The 15,622-nt window shown below is 41.6% G+C and overlaps 1 protein-coding gene across 4 annotated transcripts in view; it reads left to right on the forward strand.

Moving 5' to 3' along the window:
* Positions 1 to 10,572: 10,572 nt before the first annotated feature.
* SH3RF2 (SH3 domain containing ring finger 2) overlaps positions 10,573 to 15,622 on the forward strand; it is a 147,879-nt gene continuing 142,829 nt past the window's right edge. For 2 of the 4 annotated variants that reach the window (XM_064366473.1, XM_064366474.1), the window contains exons 1-2: positions 10,593 to 10,684; positions 11,843 to 12,327. In XM_064366473.1, coding sequence (XP_064222543.1) covers positions 11,950 to 12,327 — 378 coding nt within the window. In that variant the 5' untranslated portion in view covers positions 10,593 to 10,684; positions 11,843 to 11,949. Of the gene's footprint in view, positions 10,685 to 11,839; positions 12,328 to 15,622 lie in introns of all 4 variants that reach the window. The other 2 variants (XM_064366471.1, XM_064366472.1) reach the window with 2 other exon arrangements.

Consider the following 15,622-nt stretch of genomic DNA (forward strand, 5'->3'; position numbering starts at 1 on the left):
ATCACTGGTATGTATCCTTACAAAATCCTTCTATAATGTTATGGGTATTATGAGCACAGCCTACGATCTTTTTTCCATTATATCCATGTCAATGTATACTCATTTACCTAGATATTCCTCTGTATGATTACATCATGGTAGATATAACCAACCCCTTCCTGATGGATATTTAAGTTAGTGCCATTTATTTTCCACTACAAACAACGAAACAATGAATTTCCTTGTATATATCTCTTTGCATATTCTGTGAGATTTCTCTTAAATGAACTTCTGGATGTAGAATTACTGAGTGAAATGGAATGCATACTTACAGTTTTGATAGATAATGCCGAAATGCTGAAGTTAGTTTAGAATACAAGCCACGTTTAGTACCAAGCAGGGGGCAAGGAGTGGTTGAGTTTGGAGAGTGGCATGGAGAGATGAACTGCCCACCATTTGAGCCCTCTTCTCCAGCAACCACACTCCTATACTCCTAGTGTACCTACTGTTGATTGCCATAAAGGTAATATGTCAAATGGCAGAGCTAGATCTACCAGGGCAAATCTATTTTAAAATTCTAGTTGAAAAGTTAATTCACTGTCATAAATTGAGCATAAAAACAAAATGAGATAATTCTGGTCATATTTACAGAAGTCTCCATTTGTTTCTGAAAACCAAAGGGATTTTTATCCAAATGATTTTATCTAGTTTGTTGAAATTTCTCATGATTTGATCTCAAAAATAATAATAATTCCACCTATGCTCTGTCTCTTTCTGTTTCAGGCTTATTTCCATTTGTGTTTCTTGGAGATTAACCTGATGTTACTGTGAGAAGGCTTTTTATATTGCCAAGGTTTGAACTCTACTGAGTGGCACCAAAAATAAAAGTCTAAGATCAAAGTTGCAATAAAGTATTGATTTAAATAGCCTCTTTTTTGTTTAATAAATGTGGCAAATGGGATGACATGAAGGTTAAGAGTCTGCCTGGGTGTAAGTTCTGAGTTCCTCATGCACTGGCTGGTATAATACATAACCTCTCTGAGCCTCTGTTTCCTCATCTGTAAGATGAGGGTAATTATAGGGCTATGGTTCTTTGCACAAAATCTTGTACAAAACAATGTTAATTGTTATTATTTATTCTAGCACAATAGCCAATCTCATCACCTCTTAAAGTTTTACAGGATGCCAAAATGCCCAGACCACATAAACCTCCAGGCAGCCATTTCTGGAGTTGACAGTCATGAAAAGGCCAAATCAGAATAAATACCTGCTTCAGGAAGAGAAGCTGCAGTTGGGCTCAATTTTAAACTGTACTTTAGATGCAATACAATAGATAAGAGGCCTGATAAGGAGATAATGGCTAACCTTTACTGAGCAGTCACTCCTGTCACACTCTTTGAAGAATTTACAAGCATCTTCTCAGTGTGTGCTCACAATAATCCTAAGGAGTAAGTGCTATTATTACCATTCCTGTTTCACAGATGAGAAAAACCAAGTACAGCATGTTTAAGTAATTTTCTCTAGGTCACACTCTCATTTAATAAGACGGCACAGGCCATCTGACTCCAGAGTGTATGTTCATACCTACTCTAAGGTAGAAATTGTATCAGAAAGAGATAAACTATAGCTAAAACAGAAAGAATTCAGATATTGTCAATTAATATTTTTTTGAGCACTTTCTATGTACCAGACATTGTTTTACCAACATGTATTAGGACATTTATTCCTTATGACAAGCCTGGGAAGTACTTGTTACTGATCACATTTTTATGGACGAGGCCTAAAGCTTTTGAACACAAACGGTCACAGAGCTGTTATCGGTGGAGCTGAGTTTCTAAAGCATGTCTCCAGATTCCAAGTCCCAAGCTTTCTCCCTAGGAATGCAATGAGAACTCCAAACACAAATGAGTCATCCTCATCACTCAGCAAATATTTATTCAACACCTACTTGTGTCAGACACAATTGACAGCACGGCCATGATTCCTGCACCATGGGATGTAGATTGTGTGGAATAGAGACAATTTATAAGGACAAGTGAGTAAATAACATATATCGTATAATTAATACATAATTAGCACCATCACAGGGTACCCTAAAAAATGTCTAATTGATTTGACAGATGTTATTTACAGTCAATTATAGAAAATCATTCTAATTCTTTTTTTTTTTTTTGAGACAGAGTCTCTTGCTCTGTCAACAGGCGCCAGGCTGGAGTGCAGTGGTGCGGTCTCGGCTCACTGCAACATCTATCTCCCGCATTCAAGCAATTCACCTGCCTCAGCCTCCCAAGTAGCTGGGACTACAGGCGTGCGCCACCACGCCCAGCTAATTTTTTTGTATTTTTAGTAGAGACGGGGTTTCACTATGTTGGCCAGGATGGTCTCGATCTCTTGACCTCGTGATCCACCCGTCTCAGCCTCCCAAAGTGCTGGGATTACAGGCGTAAGCCACCGCGCCTGGCCTCTAATTCTTTTTTAATAAGTAAAAATTTTGTTTCTCATGTATTTCATGTTATTCTGGAAGGCCTACCCATAAAGAGAGACATCTAACACGAATCAGAGAAGTTGGGGAATTACTGAATTTTGCAACTTTCTCACTTGTGTGACAAAGAAAACAAGACTGTGGTTACCCAATTGCCTAGGCAAACTGTCAGCTTTTGCACAGACTTGCCCTGAGTTTAATAAGAATTAAGATTGCATCCTGCTCCTGGTTTTGAATCAAAACATTTACTGATTTCATCAGCAAGGAAACAGTAAAAGAAAGGGAGAAAGACAGGTTGGGGTGAAATGATTTATCACTTACTTTTCTTTAGTAAGGCACAGTGTCTGTTATGGATTAACATCTTCTTATAGCAGTTGCAGAGCTATACAGTTTATTATTTTTTAAAGAGCTATCCTATCAACTGTAATGCATAAGCTATTAGGGTTATAGGATTTAACTCTCCCAGTTGCAAATGTTTTAGTAAATCTATGATGATTTAAGCATTTTTAATATCTTTTAAAAAATATATTACAGTGGTAATAGATATTTATTATAGAAAAATTACAAATACACATGAGCAAAATTTTTAAAAATAAAAATCAACTAATAAGCCCAGTGGCTAGAAATAACCATTTCTAACATTTTGGCATACAATCTTCTAGTCTTGATACTGTGTGTGTGTGTGTGTGTGTGTGTGTGTGTGTGTGTATCATTTTTAGATAACTTGAACTCATATAACTTGTTTCAATATTCACTTAATTATGAATGATCCTTCGTGTCATTAAATATACATCTCCTTGTCATTTTAATAGTTGCATAATATTTCCCCATATCACCATTTACTCATTCCCCTATTGTTGGACATTTAGGCTGTTTTTTAACTTTTCACTATTGTAAGTAATGCTACGAGGAACACACTTGGATATATATTTGTTACATTACTATAAATGTATAGAAGTGGTATTTTAGGATCAAAAGGTGAAAAGTGAAACCATATTTTTTAAGGCTTTAGCTATATACTGTTTTCTAAACTTTTTTTTACTTTTCATTTTGAAATAATTATAGACTCATGAGACATTGCAAAAATGGTACAGAGAAATCCCTTGTACCCTTCACACAATTTCTCCCAATGATAACTTCTTATATAACCATAATAGATTGTAAAAACTAAGAAACTGGCATTGGCACAATTCAATTAACTAGACTACAGTTACAGTTTTACAGTTAAAATTCAATTACTTGGATTTTACCAGCAGAATTATTTTCTATCAGTAATAGAATGGAAAGATGCATTCTTACTTACTTTCCTACTTTTTCCTCTCACAAATCTGCCTTTAGAACTTCCTTCTAATCTGTAGAGGAAAGATTACAAACATGCTTAGTAAACTATTCTTTTTTATTGAAAATCAAAAGGAAGAAATGCGCTTAAGACTCTCTCACCAGATGCACAGTGGGTGAACCCCCATTTATGGTACAGAAATGGGTAGGTTTCTGGCTTTCTTTGGTTCTTCACATCACTTCAGTTCCTTTATAATATACTAAATCAGAGTCTCCTATAGCTTGGGATACCCTAACCCAAAAGGAATAACATTGAATCACGCCAGGAGAAAGTTATTTTCCTTTCATTTCTCTTTCACTTTTCTGATTACATCAAGGAGAAAGCCTCAGTTTAGGGCAAGTCTTTATTTATTTATTTATTTAAAAAATTTTTTTTGAGACAGAGTCTCACTCTGTCACCCAGGCTGGAGTGCAGTGGTGCAATCTTGGCTCATTGCAGCCTCTGCCTCCCAGATTCAAGTGATTCTCATGCCTTAGCTTCCCAAGTAGCTAGGATTACATGCATGCATCACCACACACAGCCAGCCTTTATATTTTTAGTAGAGACAGGGTTTCGCCACATTGCCCAGGCTGGTCTCAAACTGCCAGCCTCAAGTGATTTGCCCACTTTGGCCTCCCCAGCTAGGATTATAGGCATAAGCCACTGCTCTCTTTTTAACACAAATTGCTCAGGTCTCAAGTTCAGATCTAGGCAGGCAATAGCATTTAACTGGGATTCAATGACATTGTTTTAATCAAATGTACATTTACTTTCACCTTCAAATTGCAGCAACAGAAACTGGTTTCCCATTTATAGTAGTATTTTTTAAGTTTCCCTTTAAATCATTTAAAAAATAATTTGACATTTTTGAGAAGTACATGACTACGGCAAAAGGCATAAAGATAAAATGCAAATGACAGAGGTTTTGAATACATTGTGTAAGAGCATTTTGATCAATAAAGAACTGAGCAATCACATGGCCTAGCATGTTTTTCTTTGGATTAGCTTGTGTTCGAATGAGAACCATCTGGCATCTGGTTCTTTTATGAGATCTGCTTACAGAAAGAAGAAAGAAGATAAAAACCCTACATCTATTAAGCACTGTTATATACATCATCTCAATTGACTCTTCAGAACATCTCAATGAAGTAGGTCCTACTAGTTGCCCCACTTTATCCATGAGGAATCCAAGGAACAGAGGAATAATTTGCCTAAATGATCTATCTGTCTAGCAACTGGCAGAGCTGGGATTCAAACCAGGTCTGTTAGACTCCAAAACCATGGGGCTTTTTGTTCGTTTGTTTGTTTTGTTTTGTTTTAGACAGGTTCTCACTCTGTCACCCAGGCTAGAGTGCAGTAGTGTGATCTCAGCTCACTGCAGCCTCAATCTCCTGGGCTCAAGCGATCCTCCCACCTCAGCTTCCCTAGTAGTTGGGACTACAGGCATGTGCCACCATGCCTGGTTAATTTCTGAATTTTTTGTAGAGACAGGATTTTGCCATGTTGCCCAGGCTGGTCTTGAACTCCTGAACTCAAGCTATCTGCCCGCCTCAGCCTCCCAAAGCGCTGGAATTACAGGCATGCACCGCCACACCTGGCTTAAAACCATGCTCTTGACTGCTGGTTCAAAGCATTTCCCATTAAATTTAAGAACCATAAGTCATCTCCAGAAAATTTATAACACCTCTTTGTCCTGGCCAGGAGTTTGTAGATGTCCTGCAAACATCTCCCTGATTGGAGAGGAAATCTCACATCTGACTTCATCCTGGGCCTGTATCCTTCAAAGAAAGACAGAATATTTAATAGCCACTCAACCCCGTCAGTCTGATTTTCTTCACATTTCCATTGTTGTCCTCCAGTTATGCCTCCTCTTGAATTGTTGCAAAGGTTTCTCAGTATCACTAGAAAATCAAAGCATATGGGCAAGTTCAATAGCATGGAAACAGATAACATACATCTATTTAAAGGTTTAAAACCTACCTAGATTTATACTAGGTACTAAAGGAAGAGAGCAAAGATGTACAAAACATGGCCTTCGGCAACAAGAGTCCAGTGATGGTCAAGAGAGGTTTCATGACCCTGCAGCTCTAAGACTTAAGATTTCCAAATACCTCAAGTCCTTCGATGGATTTAAGGAGTGCTTTACAAATGAGTAACTTTATGGCAGCGAGCCTGAGACCACCAAGTGGCTAAGAGTCAAATGAAAGTAGTACACCTCTAAAATCATAATTCCAATAAGTAAGTAAATCTGATTGACAAAACTTATCTGCACACTTGTTTGTGATTTAATTTTTAATTGGAAAGAAACTGTCTTAGCCTGAGACAAAGGCTTGCTTCCTTGAAAGTAATTTATTTGGGAGCAGGAGTTAGGGATGGGGAAGTGAAACAGGGAATGAGAGAAAGCCAGCACAAAGACACATTATTGTGTTAGCCTCCAACGGATGAATAGTACTCATCTCACAAGACCTTCTGAAGAACTTTCTGACATCTCAGGACTGCCTGCCCCAGAGGATAAAAGAGGAAAATGTATCAGTAGACTTTCCATTAGTCAAAGACAGTCCACACTTCTGGATCATGCACATGTGCGTGTGAAGTAAGTTCCCATGTGTGTCCCATGCTGCAACATCAGAGAAGCTCTGGGGCAGGAGGCAACAAATATGTGACTAGGTCTTGAGGAGAGACACTGCCAGGTAGCATCTCTGCATGTGGCCTGAATCTGGGAAAACTTCTTAGCTTAAATAAGAGGTGTGGTTGAGAACATTCAAAGCGACATTCAAGAGGTGTCTAATATAAAACCATCATCAACCCTTTGGTGTACACCTTCCAAAACGCAACTTTTTAAGAACATCATTCATTCCTTTAGTCATCAATAAACCCATTCAACATTTAGTGAGTATCAACCACATGCCAGCCACTGTGTTAGATACGGGGGAATAGAACAGCAACAAGACACATAAGGTCCTTCCTCTCTTGGAGCTTACAGTCTATGTGGGGGAGGTGGGCATTAAATAAGTTATTAGAAAATAATTACTGAGTTACAGTTGTGATAGTTGTTATAAAGGAGAGGTGTAAGATGGCAAACTTTCTACTCATGAGAATCAAAGAAGGCTTCCCGGAGGAAGTGGCATTTTTTAAAGCTCAAATTTGCAGAGAAGGGGATTAAAAAAGCAAAGGGTGGGGGAGAGAGTAACTAGGAAGAGAGGAAGGGGAAGAGAGTGCATTGAAGACAGAAAGAAGCGCGTGAACAAACGCTTGATGGTGAAAACACTATCCTAAGAGTGAAGAGCAAGTCAGTGGGTCTAGAGCATGCTGAGTGAGGGGGTGATGGGGGTATAAGCTGAAACAGAAGAGGTGGGCATGAGCCAGATCACGCAGGTCCTGACAGTCAGAAGAAGAATACGATTTTATCCTAAGGTCATAGAAACCTACTGAAGAGTTTTGACTAGGGAAACAATATGATCAGATTTGCTTTCTTGTGTGTTTTACATACATAAATCTAAATGTACTCATAAATTTGCATAGCAGAAGCTCAGGTATATCACACAGATTTTAAAAAAGAATGCAGCCAATAATCACCCCATAACTGTACAGATATAAACAGGAGTGTTGATGGGGTGGGAATGGCGGGGGAAGGGAGGTGGCCTGGAGTCTGAAGAGGTATGCATATTTCACCTTTTTGTTTGTTTTTAAAGACTACATGTTCATCTGATTTGATGCCAAGGTAGTATTCAGGTAAGCCAGAATGAAATACCCATTTAAAACTCCCACACTTCTTTAAAAGTTTCAAAAGAAATTTTCTCTTCAAGACTAACCTCTTGTGGGTGGCGTTGGGGACCACCTACGTGGTGTCGTTTGAGAGGTGCTAAAAGACCACTCCTCACTTCAGTGTACATTTTCTCTGTCCTCCATTAGAATCTAAAATTCTACCGTCATGATTCTATGTGGCTAGATTTTCAATTGCCAGGTTTGCTAGAAAAGAGTAATCCACCGGATCTAGTCCACCTTCCTGGGACTGAGCTGATTTGACTGCATTTTCTCAGGGATGGGAGGATTCCAAGTTTTTAAGACCACTGACAGCACAAGGGTGTGTAGGGGCCATGAGGTGGGTAAACTACAACCCAGAGGAGCCCAGTCTCCTTTTTTAACATCAATATTTTGTCTTGGGTTGGCTCTGGGATCAGCTGGTGTGTACAATATGGGCATACGCATAAACATTAGTGGATTTACATAGTAAAGATATATGAGTATATTTATCACATGTACATGACTTTATAAAATGAAAAGAAACACAGGCCCCAGGATTAGACCAACCTGAGTTCAGATCACAAGGTTTGCAACCCCGAGAAAGTTACAGTATCTTATGGGGTGGTTAGGAGAATTCAATGAGATAATATGTTTAAAGTCAACGCTGGTCAGTGGCATACAGCAAGTGCTCCATAAGTGTTACTATGATTAAGATTATGTGTGTGTGCATCCTTATGCAAGTGTATGCATGTGTGTGCAGATATGAGTATGTAAAGGCGATAGAGTGTGTTTAAGAACAAGAAGAGGAATAAGAGAAAATATTGCCAATCTCTGCAACAGGAGTTCCAGCATAGGAGTGGCCCTTTTTAAGGAGTGAGACCGCTGCAGGGTGCAAAGGAAATTGACTCAGCTTTGCTAAGTGGGAAACAGAGTAAGAGGATAGTAAACCACAAGGAGAATCCTTAGTGGCACAGACTCAAGATTAGGAATTAATAGAAGGAGACAGGCAAGCAGAATGGGATGGGTTATTATCGAGCTCAAAAGTAAGGTTAAAAAAGTAGTAGTTGAAAGTGGTCTCTGAAATTGACCTACGTCAAAATTAGGCCTCAGTGCTCAGAAAATAGATAACCATCTATTCCATCCTAAAGTTCTCGCCCAAGTGCATGTTTGATTTTTTGGAACTAACATGAAAAAATGTAGAAAAACATGTAAACAATGTTTTCAGACCTCCTGGTCTCCTCTTAAGATTTTCCCATTGAGCTGTATCTGAACTCAATCTGCATAATAACTGTCATCCTCAGTCTAGAGAGAAGATACAGTAATAACAATAATTTTTAAAAGAACACCTAGTTTCTTTCTCTTTTTTTGAGATGGAGTCTCACTCTGTCACCCAGGCTGGAGTGCAATGGCGTGTTCTCAACTCACTAAAGCCTCCAGCTCCCAGGTTCAAGCAATTCTTGTGCCTCAGCCTCCCAAGTATTCCCAGCCACCAAGCCTAGCCAATTTTTGCATTTTTAGTAGAGATGGGGCTTCACCATGTTAGCCAGGCTGGTCTCAAACTCCTAACCTCAAGCAATCCGACCATCTCAGCCTTCCAAAGTGCCGGGATTACAGGCGTGAGTCACACCTCAAGGCGTGCCTTGAGCACCTAGTTTTTAGTCCCAATTCTGCCTCTAGTTCACTGGACAACTACAAAAACTCCTTTGATCTTTTTGGTTGCAGCTGCCTCATCTGCAAAAGAGAGTAGCCAGTTTTGGCCATTATCTTTTGACCTCTTGCCCTCTTAGAGAAGACTTAGCTCCCTTGAACTACCTCTTCACCTCTTGTTATTTTTGGAGTCAGAGTCTCACTCTATCACCCAGGCTGGAGTGCAGTGGTGAGATCTCAGCTCACTGCAGCCTCCACTTCCTGGGTTTAAGTGATTCTCCTGCCTCAGCCTCCTGTGTAGCTGAGACTACAGGCACGCACCATCATGCCCAGATAGTTTTTGTATTTTTAGTAGAGACAGGGTTTCACCACGTTGGCCAGGATGGTCTCGATCTCCTGACCTCGTGATCCACCCACTTGGCCTCCCAAAGTGCTGGGATTACAGGCATTACAGGCATGAGCCACTGCCCCGCCCCGCCAGCCTCTTAAAGTTGTAGCACTCCATGACATTGTCAAGAGCACAGACCACTTGCCTTCCACTAACTGTGAGTCGTGGGATGAGTTATTTACACTCTCTGTGTCTCAAGTTCCCTCATCTACAAAATAAAAGTAAAGAAGAATTTAGTGTATCCTTTAAAGAGTTAAAGGGCTGACATAGGTATTTAGAACAGTGCTTGACACAGATAAGGGCTGCCCTGGTATTAGGTAAGATTGTTATTATTCACTTACTCAGATACCTTTGTAATTTTACATGAAATGTATTATTGATAAATCAAAAAATAGAAATAGCATAATCTGAGGATATGAAAAGACTACAGTTGGTAACAGGCAGGACAACTTGGAGTCCACTGCTTTTCCTTTTTTGAAAAAGCTTCTCTGTGCTTTGATTTTTCGCATATGTGTGTATATACATGACACTAGTTTCTTAATTTAAACAGATTGAGCAAAAAGATCACTGAAGTCCCTCTAAATTCGGAGTCTGTAAATTCAGACATTGACTATGATTTTTAAAAAGCAATATTTTCTATGTGTCTGGCTTATCCTTGTTTACATAGCTTGACCATTTTTACTTTTGACCTTTCCAGGAAATCCTTATGAAGTTTTAAAATAAACATAATCACTTTGGTATGTTTGTAATGGAGCAGGTTCCGATCCCTTGGATACTAGAGAAAATGAGAAAGGTGAAAATAGGAACTTTGTAAATACTTGGCCTTAGGGACTGGCTTATGTTTTGCCTCTTACAATCTTTTGCCAGAAACAATTCAGTTACCTAAAGGAAAGAACATCAAGTTAACCACAACAAAAGCGTCGTTGGTAGGCAGCAGCCTGGCGGTGAAAGCGTTAACAGGGCTGGGTAAGGCGATCCCTTGAAATGAGTAAGACTGAGTGGTTAAACTTTTTGAGCGGTGGCTGCAGCGGCGCTGGGGGAAAGGAAGCCGGTTGGAAGGAGCTGCGCACCCCTGCTGCGCGGAGGAGGGGGCTGAGCTGAACTCAGCAGAGGTTACGCGCATAAGGTTAGTGGCCCCCACACGCAGCCCCAGCCCGCCGCCGCGCTGATATCTTTGGAGAGGAGTCTTAGGAAGAGAGGCGCCGTCGCTCATCCTGGCGTCGTGTCTTTCCTGCTTACTAGTCGCTAATGGGGCCACTGGCCTTCTTGCCAAACCTCTGGGTTCGGTGTTCACCGAAGCCCTGGCACTTGTAAGGGGCAGCTCACTTCTCCCCAGACTTCTAAACTGGAGGCTTCCTTTCATACATCCAAAAGGAAACTTGTTTCTGGAACAAGCACTGTTTTCATAACACACACACACACACACACACACACACACACACACACACACACGCCGACCCCTACCTGTATATGCTGCCCTAGTATGGTTTTTACAGGTTGTGACCACAATCCAGAATTCCTATCTGCTTCATTTGAAACTGAGAACAATGTCAAAGTAACTAAACAGGCTGCACGACTTTACCTTGTGGGAGGAATATTGTTTCTGAGCCTTAGGTAATCAGGATGAGGAGGGAAAAAAAAAAAGGTGACAAAAGAAAAGAAACAAAGCTTCCAAGTACCCTAGCCTGTAGTCAAGGCAAAACAATTTTTGGAAATGGGTTTCTAATGGAAATTTTTCTTGTACATTGCTAGAATAATGTGGGAAGATGTATTGTGAAGGAAATAATTCTACATCTGCATGAGATTCAGATCAACTTACCCACCTAAACTAATCCACATGTGATGCAGACGATAGATACACCTGGATCTAGGGGATGGAGGAGGAGGAGATAGCTACCCAGAAATTGTGTTTGGAGGGGGCTTTGTTGTTAAGAATTGCAACTGTCCAGGAGATTTCCCCAGGCAGGGGTAAAGGACCTCTTCCCGCCCTGGCTGGTAGAGAGGGCTTGGGCGGCCACTTCAGCAGGCCACTTTATGTCCCTGCTTTCCTGTCCCCTACAGGCAATGAGCAGTCAGTCCTGTGCTGAATGTTCCCTCTGATCCTCACAGCAAGCACGAGTTGAGTCTTATACCTGCTAGCATTGAATCAGAATGAGTCATTTGAAACTTGGGTGCCGGAACAAAGTACTTGCAAACTGCCTTATGAGACATTGCCTCCATGTAGGTGGGATATACCTCTCAGAGCAGTCACGTTTTTTTCCTCTCCTCTCTCTCCTTCAAGCAGGCAAGAATTCTGACGTTCTCAAGAGACCAGCTCTTCCCCGGGTGGCTCAAAGGACCCTACCATGTGGACTCTGCTCCTCCAGGTGGGGACTGGAGTTTTGAAATAAAATGGATGATTTGACGTTACTTGATCTTCTGGAGTGCCCTGTGTGCTTTGAGAAGCTCGATGTCACGGCCAAAGTCCTCCCTTGCCAGCACACCTTCTGCAAACCATGTCTACAGAGAGTTTTCAAGGCCCACAAGGAGCTGCGGTGCCCCGAATGCAGGACGCCAGTGTTTTGCAGCATTGAGGCGCTACCGGCCAACCTGCTGCTCGTGCGCCTTCTGGATGGAGTGCGCTCAGGGCAGAGCTCGGGAAGAGGGGGCTCCTTCCGCAGGCCCGGCACAATGACCTTGCAGGATGGCAGGAAAAGCAGGACCAACCCCAGACGTCTGCAGGCCAGTCCTTTCCGGCTAGTGCCTAATATCAGAATCCACATGGATGGGGTAAGAGAGATCTTATTTGTTATTATCATATCCACTTGGGGATTGGATTTGTGCATACAAGGAGCTAGAACTTACCTTCTTTTAGTTACATTTCAGAGTGCCGCTGGTGATTCCTAAGTGATATGTTTCTGTGGGCAGTGATTATTTTACTCAAACACAACAGAAGCTTGAGCCTATCTAATCATCTAAGAATTCTCTTTAGAACTATCAAAGCTTCCTAGGTTCTCCTTTTCCTTTTGTCCAGAAAGTAGTAGAACAAGGAAAGCCTTTTAGATTATAATTTTGGTCTTTCGCTTCTGCTGTTCTGAGGCCAAACCAGTGCCTGGGAAATGCATGGAGGGTGGGAAAAAAGAAAACAAATCCAACTGCTCGTTGCTTTTGAGATCTCAGAAATTTCCAAATGTCAGTTGTTTTTTTTTTAATTTTACCCAAATCCATCATCCCACCCCTAGTCATAAAGTGCTATTATGGCAATACTCATTCATAATCTGTTCCAAGCTAACAAGATACTTGACGCAGGAGATAGTGCGGGAGGGAAGCGTCTATGTGGGAGGACTGATTGATAGCAAAGGCTGGGCTGTGAAGTACATCAGCTCTGTATAGGAGCCCTGCAGATGTGTCTCGTTTTGCAAAATGGATGAAATATACAGAAGATACACAGCAGAGGCTGCAATTAAAAAACCAAACAGACCCAGTTGAGCCTCACAGGAAATCACCCAGTAATGCTTTTATGTTTGGATAATGGGAATCCCTCTGTCCAGAGCTGAAAGCACACCCTGAGGACTTCATCTGACCTGGACTAATGTGTAGGGGCACATCTGGAGAGAAGGACATGCTCCTTGTGAGTCCAGCAGAATTATTTGCACTGTCACCCCTGGAGTCAGTGTGACAAAGTGGACATGGAAAGCTATGGCTTGGGCCATTGGCATACTTAGACAATCAAAACTGCATTCCTTGGAGTCTTACCTAGAGCAAGCATTAGAGTCTAAGGCTTGCTCTGGCAGCAGGGTCCCATGTCTCCCTGCTGTGAAGAGGAACAGCATGAGGGAGAGTCTTGCAGGACTCCTTCCTCACTCAGGAGTGAGGAGTGGCTTGTGATACATATTTGAACAGTTTTCCAAAATTTTCCTTCTAACAGCTACCCCTTCCTGGGTTCACTGCACCTTCAAACCACCCATGGGACATGTGTAAACATTCAGAAATGAGGGTGAGAAGAAGTGGGACATTTTTTCACTATGGACTCTTGATTTCTTCACCATAGACTCTTTATTGCCATTGTGCTTATATGCGAATGCATTCCAGAAAAGGGCTTGGAACTCTTTTTAAGTCCCTCCACTAGCCCTGGTCTAGTCATCAATCAGAATCCACAGGTCTGGAAATGGCGGAGTCGGGGGTGAGGAGGCAAATTGTTCTCAAACATGCTTTGTTTGTAGAGAAAAGGGCTCTATCTCCGGGTCAGCAAATCCTCCTTGAATTTCTAAGACCCAGCAACCTCTCCCCTCCCCACCTTGCAGAAGTCTGACTGCCTTTTAGCAGAGTATCATCACTCACTCAAGAAATGGTGTCACACTGGGAGGAGGCAGTTCCCTTATCAACTTGGAATATTTTTGCTGTGGTTTTCATCTTTCTCAATGTGGCTGTGTTGCAAAGAAAAGGTAGCAATGAATTGATTTACAGCTACCAAGTTTTTGAACCATAGAGGATTCCCAGAGTCCTTCTGGCACAGGCAATTGAGGAGAGAGCTGGTCGTACATAAGAGACAGCCATTAAGATACGGGTCTCTCTGGAATTCTTTTGCAGGGACTTATAACACTAGACTATGGTCTGTGCCCACCCTCCAAGCTGCTCTGGACCAAGTCCTGTCGTGAGACTGAAACTCAAGAGCTCCTGTGTTCAGGCAGGACCTGGGCTAGAAAGACGCTCTGTAAGAGAGCAGAGCTGGCATTCCCCTCCCCCCACCTCCCAATTCCTTCGTTTTTCCTACCTATCCTTTCTTGAAGTGACTCCTCTCATCCCTTTTGCCTTCCTCAATGGGAATATGAACAAACCCATTTCTGGATGTCAATATGGTGTCGTTCCGCAACATGCCTCTGCTCCCAAAAATATTAACTATATTTTCAGCAAGCATGAAAGCAACCATGCATCCCTCAGTTAAAAGAACTAAGGCTTGTCTGGATGCCACAGTCTGTTCAGAAAGTCAGAGGAATGGACTTGCATTCTCGGTCAAATCCTCCTGAGTTCCTTGCCCTCTCTGCTGCAGTTCAGCCAATCTAGTCAAAAGCTAATAACACTTGCTACCCACCTTCCTCCAAGATGGTGTGAAAATTATCTTTGCAACATATACTTACTGCCTTAAAAACATCTGCTATGTGAATGCAAAGCATCATCATTAAGATTCATGTAGACATGCTGTGTGACTTTGGGCAAGCCACTTACGTTTGCTGAATCTCAATGTAAAATTCTGTAAAATGGGAAGATGTCTTTTATAAAAACAGACAACCACTGTGAGGCTTTACTAATTAATGTCTGCAAAACACTTTGAGAGCCTTAGATGAAACACATTTGGAAGATCGTTATCACAGTGAACATTATTATTGACTGTGTATCGTGCCCTGCCACGCATGAGGCATGCTACAAAACGTAGAAGGAGTAACAGCCCTCGCGGGAGAGTGTAATAGGTATGACTATTATTAAACTTGATTCTATGATGAGTGCAGGCCAGGATAATACTAAGTATAAAGTACTCCTCACGGAGAGCATAAATAACCTGTTGTCACAGGGTGCCATTTTGTAAAACACCTCTTTCAAAGGACTTGCCGATAACCTGGCACTCCAAAGAGTTCATTTAACTTCCTGTCCATGAGCTTTTGAAGCGCACAGTCTGTTCTGCTCACCTAGACTCATCTAAAAAACAAGCTCATCGAGCTCCTTTTGTTGGCTCAAAGAGGCCTGATGCATCCTGTGCCAGCCAGTGTTCTAGGGTGGAACCAATCGTCACACCTCAGGATGCCGGCCCAATAGAGAGAAAAAAATAGTCTATTGTGCCTACATGTCTAAAACCCTCCCAAGATGATTGTGTAAAAAGAAAACTTGAGAAACAGCTGTAGGTTTCTACAGCATGCAATTATTTCAGACCAACAGGCAAGATCACCAGACTCCTCCGGGAGGAGCCCGTGGTGGTACAAATCCCACTGGTTCTTATTCCTTCCCCTACTCCAGGGAAAGCAAAGGAAGTTGGCAAGCCTTCAAAAGGATTGCAGGTTCCTGAAAGCTGATCTCTCTTCCTCCTCATTCT

Source organism: Aotus nancymaae, unplaced genomic scaffold (genome assembly GCF_030222135.1).
Source record: "Aotus nancymaae isolate 86718 unplaced genomic scaffold, 86718_ANA_hifiasm-v0.15.2.pri h1tg000064l_1, whole genome shotgun sequence".
Classification (NCBI taxonomy): Eukaryota; Metazoa; Chordata; class Mammalia; order Primates; family Aotidae; genus Aotus; species Aotus nancymaae.